At 40.2% G+C, this 15,545-nt stretch overlaps 1 protein-coding gene across 3 annotated transcripts in view; it reads left to right on the plus strand.

The window, feature by feature from the left end:
- Positions 1–11,540: 11,540 nt before the first annotated feature.
- The window catches only part of aacs (acetoacetyl-CoA synthetase), a 27,906-nt gene continuing 23,901 nt past the window's right edge, over positions 11,541–15,545 (plus strand). Inside the window, exons 1-4 of one of the 3 annotated variants that reach the window (XM_053481365.1) lie at positions 11,541–12,127; positions 12,974–13,077; positions 13,949–14,069; positions 15,300–15,413. In XM_053481365.1, coding sequence (XP_053337340.1) covers positions 11,995–12,127; positions 12,974–13,077; positions 13,949–14,069; positions 15,300–15,413 — 472 coding nt within the window. In that variant the 5' untranslated portion in view covers positions 11,541–11,994. The remainder of the gene's footprint in view (positions 12,128–12,973; positions 13,078–13,948; positions 14,070–15,299; positions 15,414–15,545) is intronic. The other 2 variants (XM_053481364.1, XM_053481363.1) reach the window with 2 other exon arrangements.

Raw genomic sequence — 15,545 nt, forward strand, 5'->3', positions numbered from 1 at the left:
CAGGGTTTCTTGAGGATGGGAGTTGGACTTGACTTCTTAAATGCAGCAGGAACGTGACCATATGATATGGAATGGTTGATGCTGGTTGTGATGAAGGGATGGAGGGCTTTGCCAACTGGCCTGAAGCATTGTGGAAGGGATTGGGTGGTGCGATTCGAGGACAAAATGATGTGCTGAATCTCATCGGTTGTCAGGTAAGAAAATTCTGGAGGAGAGGAAGGATCCTGAAGTTCTGCTGTAGGTTTTGTGGTGGGAGCAATGGTCTGGTGAAATGGTATGGTGATGTCATCAGCATTCAGAAAGGATGGAACAGGAGGAGCCGGCAAGTTGAGTAGTGTGAAGAAGATACAGTAAGCATGTGCAGAAGCCTTCAGGTCTTCCTTGCAGAAGTCACTTTACATGAGGACTCATGATATGATGACGAGAAGAGCACGGTAAGAGACAAGATCTACATCAAGCTGTTATTTCTTCCATCTTCTTTTTGCAGTTCTTATTTCTCTTTTATTGCTGCATAATATATTGGACAGAAGTTTAGAAGACAGAGGGCATGGGAGATCCATAAATAAAAAAAAGATAGGAGAGAAAAGTATTTTTTATCATGGATAAAAGGAATTTGGAGGTCAGTGGGGGAAGTTACCCTAACAGCATGAAATTCAAATGATGGACAATGTGATGAGACAGGTGGGGAGGTGTGAAGACCTGTGCCACCACCTCTGTCAGTTTCTCATGGAGAGTGAGAGAATGCATTGGATAGGGCAGCTAGTGTAGCTGAGTTTTAAGGAGATATCCAGGTCTCAGTTATTGCCAAAAAATCTAAAGAGTAATGGGCAGCTAGGGCCGGGGTAGGGCAGTTTCAAAGCCCACCTACCACCAGTACAAAAGAATGAGACAGCAGTGGATGGTAGATGAGGTTTCTGGGACATCTGCTCCTGCTGTGTGAGTGAACTTGCCTGTGAGAAGTAACGAGATCCAACCCAAATTTCAGAAATGATGGGATATATATTTTAATAAATAAAATTAAAACTAAAAGAATTTCAAATCACATGAGCCAATATATATTTTTTTTTTCTCCATTATTTTTTATTTTGAACATTTGAAATACAGCGTTGTACAATCTTGCATAACTTTCTTAATTCCCGTAAACAAAGAAATTGCTGCATTCCGAAAGATCATATCTAGCAATTTTGACAATATATTCAAACAAAAAAAAAAAGCAAAACAACCACAACAACAACAACAACAACAAAAAAAACAACAACACAAAAATGTTCCTCCTGTTTTAACACATGGCAATCTTTTTAAACTTACTAATTTCAAAGCTGGGTAAATCTCCTTTTAAAATCTTTTTCCCTTTTTCTTTCCTTTCTCTCCCCTCCTCCCTCCTTTCTTTTTTTTCCCTTCCCTCTCTCCCCTCTCCTTTTTTTATTACTATCAAAATCAGAACTACATTGTCCACCCAGATTAATCTTCCCCTTCTTCATCCATTAAATTCAAATGTTTGATGTAATTTACAAATGGTCTCCATATTGCTTCAAATACATTTTGTTTAGCCTTCAAAATGTAAGTTATCTTTTCTAATGGAAGGCTTGTTAACATTTGTCTTAACCATTGGTTTGTACTTGGTCTGTTTGTTTTTATCCACAGCAGAGCTATACATTTCTTGGCATAAAGTAAGCTGAGGTCTATAAATGCTCTTTCATTTTTACTATAATTTTGTTCCTCTGGATATAAACCCAACAGAAAAAGCTTTGGATCCAGTACTATTTCTTTTGAAATTATCTTTTCAATTATGAGTCTTATATTTTCCCAAAATATTTGGATTTTTCTGCATTGCCAAATACAATGAAAAAATGTTCCTCTATCTTCCATACACTTTCTGCATATGTCTGGTATATGTTTGTTATATTTATTTAAATCTACTGGTGTTACATATGTCCGCATTATCCATTTATACTGAATAAGTTTGAGACGTGTATTTATGGACATAGTTTGAGCCTTAATACATACTTCTTCCCAATTTTCATCTGACAACTCAAATTGCAAGTCTTCTTGCCATGCATTTAACTTATACTTAGAACTTTCTGGTGAATTAGTTGTCAACAACTCATAAAATTCAGATATGATGCCCTTTCTCAAGTTATCCCTTGTCATAATTTTTTCTAATGACAGATGTGAAGGTTTATCAAGATTATTCTCCTGATTTGATTTTATGAAACTTCTTAATTGTAAATATTTGAAAAAATGCTTTCTCTCAAGATTAAATTTGATCCTCAACTCCTCAAATGACATCATAGTGTCAGAATCTGTCAGATATAAATCTTGAATTATTCTAAGTCCCTTTGATTCCCACAATTTAAAGGTTGCATCCTCTCTCCCTGGTACAAAGAACTGATTTCCCCAAATTGGACTGTATTGAGACATTAAACGTGTTTCTTTTAAGTAATTTTGTACTTCATACCAGGTCTTTACCATCTGTCTTACCATTGGGTTTTTAGTTTTTTTCCGTAACTTTTTTGCTGTATCTGAGTATATGTATGAAGGTATAGACAAGTTCAAATCATAAGATTCCATTTCTATCCAATGCGGAGACTCACCCGATGAAAAATAAAACATAATAGACCTCAGCTGCGCAGCCCAGTAATACCACTCTACGTTTGGACATTTTAAACCTCCTCTATCATATGGAAGGTACAACAAAGACAAACGAAGCCTTGCCCTCCTATTATTCCATATGAATCTAACAAACATAGTTTTGATTTTTGAAAACATGTCTGAAGGTGGCAGTAATGGAATATTTTGAAATAAATATAATAGTTTAGGTAGTACATTCATTTTTAAAATATTAATTCTCCCTATTGTAGATATTGGTAATAACATCCATCTGTCAATTGACTCATTAATTTCTGTAATTACAGGTTCATAATTAGCATCGACGATATTTTCCAGTTTTGGCAAAATTTTTATTCCCAAATACTTGAACTGGTCTACAACATTAAATTGGATTACCTCTGCAATTGGGTTCCTTCTTTCACTTGAATTTAGCAATAATATAGAAGATTTTGTTTTATTTACCCTATATCCCGAGATATCCCCAAATGCTTTAATTAGCTGTAAAACAGCCGAAATAGATTTACTCAAATTTGACAAAAATAGAATGACATCATCAGCATATAGAGATATTCTGTGTTCCGTCGATCCTATTGTTATTCCACTAATTTGCTGATGTGAACGTATTCCAATTGCTAATGGTTCTATTGCTAGTGTGAATAACAAAGGAGAGAGTGGACATCCTTGTCGACATCCTTTGTTAATTTTGATTGGTTTGGAGATAATTCTATTAGTCAAAATTTCTGCCTTTGAGTTATTATAAATTACTTTAACCCATTTTATAAAATTCTCTCCAATTCCAAATTTTTCTAAAACTCTAAAGAGATAGGGCCATTCAACCCTATCAAAGGCCTTTTCGGCATCCAGTGATAACAGTGCTGTGTCTGCCTTTTCCTTGTTAGCATGTATTATATTCAATACCCTTCTTACGTTATGAAAACCCTGCCTTCCCATTATAAACCCATTTTGATCTTTATTTATAATATTTGGCAACAAGTTTTGTAACCTTTTTGCTAGGAGTTTACATATTATCTTAAGATCAGAATTTAATAAACTTATAGGTCTCATATTTTCGCATTTATTAAGAGGTTTGCCTGGTTTTGGCAGTAGAATTATCAAAGCTGAAGTCATAAAGGGTGAAAAGCTACCTATTCGGAATGCCTCCATAAACATTTCCAGTAGTGGGATTAGTAATTTATTTTTAAATTTTTTATACAGATCTATCGGAAGACCATCTGGTCCAGCCCTTTTTCCTGATTTCATGCTATCAATAGCATTCTCTATTTCTTCTTTGTTAATTTTCATTTCCAAGTCATCTTTTTGTTCTTCTAAAAGACAAGGTATAGGCAATTCCTCTAAAAACTTGTTTAAGTTTTTTAAATTAATGTCATTTTTTGCATCGTATAATTCTTCATAGTAGCTTCTAAACGCCTTATTGATTTCTATAGGGTCCACTACATCTTTACCATTAACTATAATTGTTGTAATTGGTGTTTTGACCTCTAATTGTTTGATTTGCCATGCTAGTAATTTACCTGCTTTATCTCCTTGTTCAAAGAATGATTGCTTTAGTCTCATAAGACTAGAAGCGGCTCTATCAGCAGACAACTTTTCATATTCGGCCCTCAAAATCATTAACTCACTTTGTTTTTGTGAATCATTTTTCTCAAAAACATTTTCTTGTAGTGATTTAATTTTTTGTTCCAATTTGATCCTCCCCTCTCGTATTTTCTTGGACTTTGAGCTAGTGTAACTAATAATATGTCCTCTAAGAAAGGCTTTAAATGCCTCCCATCTTATCATTGCCGAAGTTTGAGTAGTATTGATTTCAAAGAATTGGTCTATTTGTGTTTCTATATACTTTACAAATTCTTCATCTTGTAGCCATTTATACTGAAATTGCCATCTAGTTAGATCTTTTGTTAATTTCCTATCTACATATTCTATACAACATGGGGCATGATCTGAGATCACTATATTATCATATAAACTATTATGAATTTTAGATCGTAATGCTGAAGAAATTAAAAAATAATCAATTCGAGAATATGTCTTAAATGTACTTGAATAACAAGAATAAGCTTTAGTATGTGGATTCAATTCTCTCCAAATATCTAGTAATCTAAATTCATTCATTAACCGAAGAATAACCGCTCTACTCCTATTGTGTGATTGATCCACTCCTGTGGATCTATCAATTTTGGGATTCAGCGTGCAATTGAAATCTCCTGCTATTACTAATTCTCCTGCTAACGATGAAAGAATAAGGAACAAATCTCCAAAATATTTTGGGTCATCTATATTAGGACCATACAAATTTACCAAATTTACATTTTCTGTTATTAAGGAACCTTGAATTATTAAATATCTCCCAAACTTATCTTTAATTACTTGTTTCACTTGAAATGGGACTGTACCATGTATGAGGGTCATAACTCCTCTGGCCTGTGATGTAAACGATGCTGAGAATACACTACCCTGCCATCTCCTCCTTATCTTCAATATCTCCTTTTCTAATAGGTGTGTTTCTTGTAAAAATACTATTTTGGAATCCATATCTCTTATTTTATTCATAACTTGTTTTACTTTTTTAAGTTGTTGTAGACCTCTGCAGTTCCAAGAGACAAATTTAAGAGATACTCCCTGAGACATCTATAACTATTTAAAATAAAATAGAAAGGAGAAAGAAAGAAAAAAACAGATTACCTTGCAATATGTTTGTAATATACAGGGGGAAAAAAAAAAAAAAAAAAAAAAGAAGAAGAAAAAAAAAAACAGGAAAACATTTCAAACCTGGATGCTTGAACGTACATCCTACACACTGAACATGAACTCCAAATCTCCCACTCTCGTGAGATCCCCCCCAAAAACCTTTTGACTCCCATTATTGCTCTCAACCGTTCCACACTCAGAGTGAGGATCAGTTAAACCACCCTTTGTTGACTTTTAACGAAACTGTCTCTGCCGCTCTGTTTATGACTACAAAACACTCATAATTCGTTCTATCATTTGCTACTATTCTCCTGGATTTTCTTGATAAACTCCCTTGCTTCGGTTGGTGTTTTAAATGTACGATTCTGTTCTTTGTAAGTTACCAACAGCCTAGCTGGGTGAATCATTCCATGGCGGATCCCCAAATCGCGTAGTTCCTGGCGAATTGGGTCGAACTGTTTCCTCAACTGGTGTATTCCAGTGGCTAAATCCGCGTAGAAGCGAATCTGTTGGTTCCTATACCGAATGTCACGTTTTGCCCGTATAGCCGCGATAACTGCTTGCTTATCCTTGTAGTTAAGGAAGCGCATTATCATTGTTCTCGGCGGCGCCTTGGCATCTCTCGCTGGTCCGATTCTGTGCGCTCTCTCTAAAATACCAGAAGATTGCAGTGTCACACCTTCGAGCACCTCTGGTATCCATTTCTCCAAAAAGGAACACGGATCTTGTCCCTCGGCTCCCTCCGGCAAGCCCACCAGTCTTAAGTTATTTAAGCGGGATCTGGTTTCTAAGTCCATAAGTTTTTCTTCTAGACTCTTTTTCGTTGATTCTAATTTGTTCACTTTTGTTTGTAAGTGGGCTACCTCGTCCTCTGTACTCGCAATCCGTAATTCCGCCTGCGTCAATCGCTCACTGCAGTCACTCATATCTTTCTTCAAACTTTCTATCGCTGACATAATTCCATCAAACCTTGAAGAGAACTCGGTTTTCATGGAGTTTATAGCAGCCAGTATTGCATCCACCTTTATTCCCACAAATGCCTCCTCGTTGTTGGCCTCATTTTCAGCCTCCTTTTCTGTGCTTTTCTGCGCCTCATCGCTAACACGAAATCCGGTTAACTTCGGCTGCTTTGTAGATTTGACGCTTTCTTTGTTTATTTTACTTGACTTCGACATTGTGGAATTCTTGCCAGCCGATACTGCCCAGTTTTTTTTTTTTTTTTTTACAATCCCGAGTGTTTCTAGTAGAAAAATTTTTTAGTTGAAGCAGAGCGGCACGAGTCACGTCTTCTCAGGTGGCTGCCATAACCGGAAGTCATGAGCCAATATTTTTTTCATAATAGAACATACAGTAGATAGCATAACAAATGTTTAAACTGAGAAATGTTACAATTACGTGGACAAAATGAACTCATTTCAAAGTTAACGCCTGCTACAGGTTTAGAATAGTTGGGATGTGGGCGTGTTTATCATGGTGTAGCATCTCCTCAGTTTGAAGAACTGCAGTATGTGGTTTTGCATTGTCCTGCTGAAATACACAAGCCCTTCCCTGAAATAGGCGTCATCTGGAGAGGAGCATATGTTGCTCTAAAACCTTTATATATAACCTTCAGCATTCATAGTGCCATCCAAAACATGCAAGCTGTCCATACCATATGCACTTATGCCCCCCCATACCATCAGAGACGCTGACTTTTGAACTTATCGCTGATAAGTTAGCATCTGCTGGTGGCATGGCGGATTGTGTTTACCAACAGTGGTTACTGGAAGTATTCCTGGAAGTATTCCTTAGTAATGTCAATGACACAATCATGCCGATAAGTGTTGCAGTGTTGTCTGAGGGCCCAATGACCACGGGCATCCAACAAAGGTCTTTGGCCTTGTCCCTGATGCACAGAAGATTCCTCCAGATGATGAGATCTGCAAAGCGTTTGCAATTTGACGTTGAGGAACATTGTTTTTAAAGTATTCCACAATCTTTTTAGGCACTCTTTCCCAGATTGGAGAGCCTCTGTCTCCCTATCTTTTGAGAGATGTCTCTCTAAGACAACCTTTTTATAGTTAATATTGTTCCAGACCTGATGCTAGATGTTCTCCCAGCTGTTCAAAACTTGCTTTTTCAGCCCTTTTGTTGCCCCTGTGCCAGCTATTTTAAAACCTGTAGCAGGCATCATATTTGAAATGAGTTCATTTAGGGCATAAAAGTGTAAAATGTCTCCGTTTAAACATTTGTTGTGTTCTTTATGTTCTATTGTGAATTAAATATTGGCTCATGTGATTTGAAAGTCTTTTAGTTTTATTTCATAAAAAAAAAAAAAAAAGAAAAAAAAAGTTCCCAACATTTCCGGAATTCGTGTTGTAGGTTGACATACATCCTTACATCCTAGTCAGGAATTAATGAGGTCATTGTCAATACTAGGGCTGAGGCAAACTGGCAATTCCTCGCTAAACAAGAGTGTGTGTTGCATCTGCTAGCAGTTTCTATCTAGGTTTCTGACCAACTTGTTGCAGGATGTACTTTTTACCACTTTTAATTTAATGACGGAATGTGTGTGTAGTGTAGTGACAGTGTGTGTGTGACAAAGTGTGTGTATGACAGAGTGTGTGTAGTGAAAGAGTGTGTGTAGTGACAGAGTGTGTGTAGTGACAGAGTGTGTGTTGTGACGAAATGTGTGTAGTGACAGAGTGTGTGTAGTGATGGAGTGTGTGTATGACAGAGTGTGTGTATGACAGTGTGTGTGTAGTAAGAGTGTGTGTAGTGACAGAGTGTAATGGAGTGATGGAGTGTATACCACATATTCCGAGTGTGTGTAGTGTGTAGTGACGGAGTGTGTGTAGTGACGGACTGTGTGTAGTGATGGAGTGTGTGTAATGACGGAGAGTGTGTAGTGACGCAGTGTGTGTAGTGACGGAGTGTGTATAGTGACAGAGTGTGTGTAGTGATGGACTGTGTGTAGCGTTGGAGTGTATGTAGTCACAGAGTATGTGTAGTGATCCCAAGTTCTTATTTAGTACAGTGGCTCGCCTAACAAAACCTAAGATGCCTGCAGAGAGTACTCCACAACATTTTAGTAGTGAAGATTTTATGGACTTCTTCGAAAAAATCGATAGCATAAGGAAGAAAATAACGGAGGTTCAACCTCTAATAGCATCTCATGATCTAGTTCAGCCTAGAGCTTCACATTTAGATTTTCAGTGCTTTACAGGTATAGGACAGGAAGAGCTGTATAAACTTATCACCTCAGCTAAATCAACAACGTGCCTGTTAGACCCAATACCACCCAGATTTTTAAAAGAAGTGATGCTTACAGTTGGAGAGCCACTTCTAAACATTATTAATTCTTCATTATATCTAGGTCACGTCCCTAAACCTTTGAAGCTGGCAGTTATTAAGCCGCTTCTTAAAAAATCTAATTTGGACGCGAATGAAATAACAAATTATAGACCGATTTCAAACCTTCCGTTCATATCAAAAATATTAGAAAAAGTAGTATCAGCTCAAATATGCACATTCTTGCAGGAAAACAACATCCTAGAAGAATTTCAGTCAGGTTTCAGGCCACATCATAGTACAGAAACTGCACTAGTTAAGATTGCAAACGACTTGTTTTTAGCTTCAGACCAAGGCTGCATCTCAATACTAGTCTTACTTGATCTAAGTGCTGCATTCGCACCATAGATCATAATATTCTCATAGACCGCCTACAAAATCATATAGGTATTCATGGGCAGGCATTAAAATGGTTTAGATCATACCTGTCTGATCGATACCATTTTGTAGATCTAAATGGAGTACCGTCTGATGTAATGCCAGTGAAATATGGGGTCCCACAAGGGTCAGTTTTAGGACCTCTCCTGTTCTCAATTTACATGCTTCCCCTGGGAAACATCATTAGAAGGCATGGGATTAGTTTCCATTGTTATGCTGATGATACCCAATTATACATCTCAACAAAACCAGATGAAATACCCAAGTTGTCTAGATTAACAGAGTGTGTCCAGGACATAAAAGATTGGATGACCAATAACTTTCTTTTACTAAACTCAGATAAGACAGAGATATTGCTCATCGGCCCAAAAAACAGCACACAACAGCTTTCACAATTCAGCCTGCGTTTAGAAGGATGTACTGTTACTACCAGCTCAACAGTAAAAGACCTGGGCGTGATATTAGACAGTAACTTGTCTTTTGAAAATCATATTTCCAATATCACAAAAACAGCCTTTTTCCATCTTAGAAATATTGCCAAACTTAGGAGTATCCTATCCGTATCTGATGCAGAAAAGCTAGTTCATGCATTCATGACTTCCAGACTGGACTATTGTAATGCACTACTAGGTGATTGTCCTGCATCCTCAATAAACAAGCTTCAGTTAGTCCAAAAATCAGCCGCCAGGGTTCTCACTAGATCCAGAAAATATGATCATATAACACCTATATTATCATCCCTGCACTGGCTACCTGATCAATTTAGAATTAATTACAAAATAGTATTACTTACATACAAGGCTTTAAATGGTTTAGCTCCCACATACCTAACCAGTCTTTTGATACGCTATAATCCACCACGTCCCTTAAGATCACAAAACTCCGGACTTCTGGTAATTCCCAGAATTTTAAAATCTACAAAAGGGGGCAGGGCATTTTCATATTTGGCTCCAAAGCTTTGGAATAGCCTTCCAGACACTGTTCGGGAGCAGACACGGTTTCCCAATTCAAAGGTAGACTCAAGACGCATCTCTTTAATCTGGCATACGCGTAACTCATCCCATAACCTCATACTCCAGTACATCTATCCTGAATGGCAACTACGCTAATTCTCTCCATCTTTTCTGTATTTTTCTACCCATCCTGAGGCATCTGGAGATTGTGCCAGCTTTAGTAGACAAAGGCCAACCCTGCGAGGTTTCTAAGGCATCTTGAGAAGGACCTGCTCCAGCTAGATTCTGCTTTATGATGGCTGGAGCTACACATCCTGCTCCTGTGCTTCCAGTGATCCTGACCCCATCTGCCCTCTGCACCTACTGCTGAACTGAATCTACACAACTTCTGATATATTGAACTTTCACCTGCACAACACACTTGATGTTGTTTCTATCTGTTATCACCCAGATGAGGATGGGTTCCCTGTTGAGTCTGGTTCCTCTCAAGGTTTCTTCCTATTGCCATCTCAGGGAGTTTTTCCTTGCCACTGTCGCCGTCACCCTTGGCTTGCTCATCAGAGACATTTCATTCATCATTCATTCATTTAATTATTATCTAGACCCATTTTTTTCACACATACACACTTCCAAATATTTTCTTTTCTTTTCTAAAAAAAAAAAAAAATCTTTAATTTTTTTTTTTTTTTTGTGAAGCTGCTTTGGGACAATGACCATTGTTAAAAGCGCTATATAAATAAAATTGAATTGAATTGAATTGATGGAGTGTGTGTAGTGACGGAGTGTGTGTAGTGACGGAGTGTGTAGTGACGGAGTGTGTGTAGTGACGAAGTGTGTAGTGTTGGAGTGTGTGTAGTGATGGAGTGTGTGTAGTGACGGAGTGTGTGTATGACAGAGTGTGTGTAGTAAGAGTGTGTGTAGTGACGGAGTGTGTGTAGTGATGGAGTGTGTGTAGTGACGGAGTGTGTGTAATAAAATTATCCTGACTCAGCAGGTGTAAGTGATGTAATCCTCCCTTACACACATCTGCACTGTTTCAATGAATAATCTGATGAAATCTGTTTGTCTTTTACTCAACGAGTCTTTTACACACACACACACACACACACACACACACACTATATTACCACATATTCCGTCTTCTGTCCAATTCTTTATTAAACAACATTAAAGTCACTGTAAAGTTCTGTAAAAGTAAGTTAGGATAGAACAGAAGGAAAGTTTATGATATTATGAGATGATATAATAAAAACATAAGTTACGTTTCTTAATAAATGATGAAACGCTTGACGTGACGGAGTAGCAGGTTCATTTGCATACTGAATTCTGATTGGGCACACCCTCTGAAACCTCTGGAAGTCTATTGGTCAATGCGGTGTCTCTTTCGACAGCGCGAGCGTGGCGGCAGCGTGCCCGCTGATTGGCTGAACGCTCCGTCCGTCTGTGTTGCCAACCGCGCCGCTCGGCTGATCTGTGAGGCCAGCTCGGAGAGCCAATCAGAGTCGAGTATGCAAATTAGGACGCGTGTCACACCGTGGGGAGCTTGAGTGAGGAGGACGGTGAGGGGTGTGTGTGTGTGTGTGTGTGTCAGTATAATGGATGTAAATGTTAAATATTGGCTTTTCGTAAGTAATCCTGAGGTAAATAATGTCTGAAATGTTAACACTTTACACTCTGTAGAGTCTCACAGCGCGCGATTCAGAGTACAGAGATCACACTTTCCCACAGTAATTAAAAATAAATTTCACTGCAACGATAATATTAATGCAGTAAATGTAACATAAAGTAGTAGATAAAAAGCAGGAACTAGTTTGTGTTGCGGAAGAACATCGTGTAGCCGTGTTGGTGGGCGGTGCTTCCACAGCAGCTCCCGGATGAACTGCCTAGGAGGCGTCATTACGTCACACGTCGGTGGGCGGAGTCTTCCTCCCTGTTGCGTTTAAGAGTGTGTGTAAAGAGCTTGTGCAGGTCAATTCATTCCGGGAGTGTGTTAGTGTGTGTGAGAATCAGAGACATGTCTAAAGACACAGAGGCGAAGGGAGAGGAGATCATGGAGTCCAAAGTGCTGTGGTACCCGGACTCCAAGAGGAACACGCACATGGACCGGTTCAGGGCTCAGGTGAACCGGGACTACGGGCTTAATCTGGGTGAGTGAGGGAGGGGGAGGAGGGGAGGGGAGGGGAGGGGAGGGGAGGGGGTGAGGGGGGTGACCCGGATTACACACACACACACACGTTCATGTCACAGAGAGCACTATAATAACACTGATCTTAACTGTAATAATACTGGATTCACTGAGGCAGGGGTGCACAAACTTTTTGCAGCTGGAAACTTTATTTTGATCCTTTATTAGACATGCATAAAAAATAAAAAAGCAGATCATGTGTACATCTTCTAATCAATCATGTCTAAACTCCTGCAGGAGATGGATGGAGGGAGCGAGGGGTGGAGGGAGCGAGGGGTGGAGGGAGCGAGGGGTGGAGGGAGCGAGGGGTGGAGGGAGCGAGGGGTGGATGCTCCAAAAGAGATTATTATAACAACAATAAGGACATAAATCTGTGAAGACATGTTCAACAAGGGCACATGGGTGTGATCGTCAGGGGTGCACTTACTTTTGGACGTGTCCTGTAGGGCTCTGGTGAAGGTGGGAGGGGGAGGAGGGGGGAGCGATCAGACACATGGGGACTAAACACTCTGTGAAGACGAATCACAGTCAGCTGGAGACCATGCAGGGTGTCAGAGAACATGTGTAGAACTTCTGTACACACACACACACACACACACACACACACACCTGTATCTAATGTAAACTTACAGATAATACACACTTTTATAGACCTGAGAAAGATACCTGTGTGCAATATTTAACTCCTACACACACACACACACACACACACACACACTGGGGCTACTGTGTTACACACTGGTCCTGTATGTTCAGAGTCCAGGTTACTGAATGTGTGTGTGTGTGTGTGTGTGTGTGTGTGTTGCAGAGAATTATAACCAGCTGCACCAGTGGTCCGTGGAGAACTACGCAGATTTCTGGGCCAAAGTTTGGAGGTTCTGCAGCATCGCCAGCTCAGAGATGTTCAAGGAGGTACGTGATCTTCCTCGAGTGATCTGAATGCAGTAAGTTCACATGACCCTTAATACCTGACCAGGAAGCAGATTTATCAGGAATCAGATTTGCTAACTCTCCCAGATTAGTCACACACCCACACACCCATCTCAGGGACTTAAATTAGAGGGGCAGAGTAGTTACACTTTACACTTCGGCATTTGGCAGACGCCCTTATCCAGAGTGACTTATGTTTTATCTCATTAAACATCTGAGCAGTTGAGGGTTAAGAGCCTTGCTCAATTGCCCAACCGGGGCAACTTAGTGGTTGTTGGGTTTGAACCTGGGACCTTCCGGACCAAACTGATTAGGTCAAAGGTCTTCGAGGAACGTCTCCGTTCAGGAGAAGCTCGTCTGATAGTTTAGGGTTCCATGCGGCTGATGGATCTGGATCTCACCAATAACTCTATTATAATAATATTTTACATAAGTAAATAAATAGTTCAGCCACACACACACAAACACACAAACACACACACACAGATACACCTTGTTATTCCAGTTCCTCAGGTAGATTAAGGTTAACAACACCTCGGAAAGAATCCAAAAAATGTCACTCTGTAGCGTGTGTGTAGAATAGCTGTGGGCGGGGCCCATTATTAAATAAGACACACCCATTTACTATGGTGAACTTTGTTCTTAAAAAACTCTTGCATCTGTTTCGTAATTAAGAGCAGGTTTCTCTTCTAATGCAGACAGACAGACAGACAGACAGACAGACAGACAGGAACAGTGGAAGTTTCAGTCTGGTGTCCTCCAACATCTACACACCATGATATGTTGATTAATCAATCTGTGTGTGTGTGTGTGTGTGTGTGTGTGTGTGTGTGTGTGTGTGTGTGTCCTTCAGGTGGTGGACGTGTCCAAGAGGATCTCTGATGTTCCTGAGTGGTTTAGAGGCAGCAGGTTGAACTATGCTGAGAACCTCCTCAAACACTCAGATCAGGAGAAGGTGGCACTGTATGCTGCAGGTGTGTGTGTGTGTGTGTGTGTGTGTGTGTGTGTGTAATTGATTGATGTCAGAAGATTTTAAAAGATTTAGGTGAATAACGACCGAGTACAGCAGGGCAGTGACGCACACCATGTGATCAATACAACACACACACACACACACACACACACACACACACACACTGTAGCCACAAATTACATTACTGCCTACAATTCATTTAGCTGTACATTAGACAGAGTGGCTCCCTGGCAGTTCTTAAGACAAACACAGGTCTGGATTTATTGATGGGGACAAGACAGAAAATATGTGTGTGTGCGCTTGTGTGTGTGTGCCAAGTGCATTTATGGGATTAAACTGACCTTCAAAGATGTGTCTGTCTCGCTGCTCAGCACTGAGTCTGTCTCGCTGCTCAGACCGGACCGGACCGGACCATGGTCCACATCTACACCTGCTCTCGTTCACCCACCCACCCAGACTGGGAGCTAAAGACACCAGGTCCAACAGGGGACAGTTCTCTCTCTCTCTCTCTTTCTCCTCGCTGTCTCACTGAACTTCAGAAGATCTCTGATGTCTCAGCGATGGTGATGTGACCGAAGACAGGACAGTAGTGGTGAACTTGGTCACATGGTGTAAGGACAGTCATATGCAGCCAAATGTGGCAAAGACAAGGAGGAACTCTCTTGTGACTCCTGCTCCATCCGAGGCAGTGGTGTGGACGTGGTGGAAGATTACACGTTCCTGGGGGACACATGGACAATCAACTGGACTGGACTAGCAACATGAGGTCCTTCAACATCTGCCAGGTGAGACACCTCCATGCTCAGCAGACTGATCCACAAGGCTGATGTTCTTGAGGAGGAGCTGAAGAGGGGAGGGGACGGCATGGAGAGCTCCTCCCACTCATGGTCAGTCTGAGGAGAAGGTTCACCTGAGGAGGGATCACACCAGATTCACCCTGTAGATTCTCATACGGTGTTCGCGCGTGTGTGTGTGATCTGAAGTGAATCCGGTTCCAGTGCAGCAAATCTCATCACTCTTCCACTTGAGACGCTGAGCACCTGAACATTCTGCAGGATCTATAAAGTGTCCTGGTTCTGATTCTGTCTCACTGATCCTGTGTTTATTACCCAGGGCTTGCTGAGTGTTTATTTACATAGTTATTAACCAGGTATTACTAAATGAGGTACTGCTGATTTGTTTATTCATTGAGGTCTTTATTAACACGGTGGTGTTTGTGTTTGTTTTGTAGCTGAAGGAAGAGAAGAGATCGTGAAGGTGACGTTTGGAGAACTGAGGCGTGAAGTCGCTCGCTTCGCCGCCTCCATGAGGAAGATGGGCATTAAAGCAGGAGACCGAGTCGTAGGTGAGACACACACACACACACACACACACACACACACACACACACACACATGCACGCAACATATGCAGTGTATACATGAACACAGGTTTGTGTAAATGGTTGATTGTTAGGAGATTATTACGTCCATGCTGT

This window comes from Clarias gariepinus, chromosome 21 (assembly GCF_024256425.1).
Source record: "Clarias gariepinus isolate MV-2021 ecotype Netherlands chromosome 21, CGAR_prim_01v2, whole genome shotgun sequence".
In the NCBI taxonomy this organism is placed as follows: Eukaryota; Metazoa; Chordata; class Actinopteri; order Siluriformes; family Clariidae; genus Clarias; species Clarias gariepinus.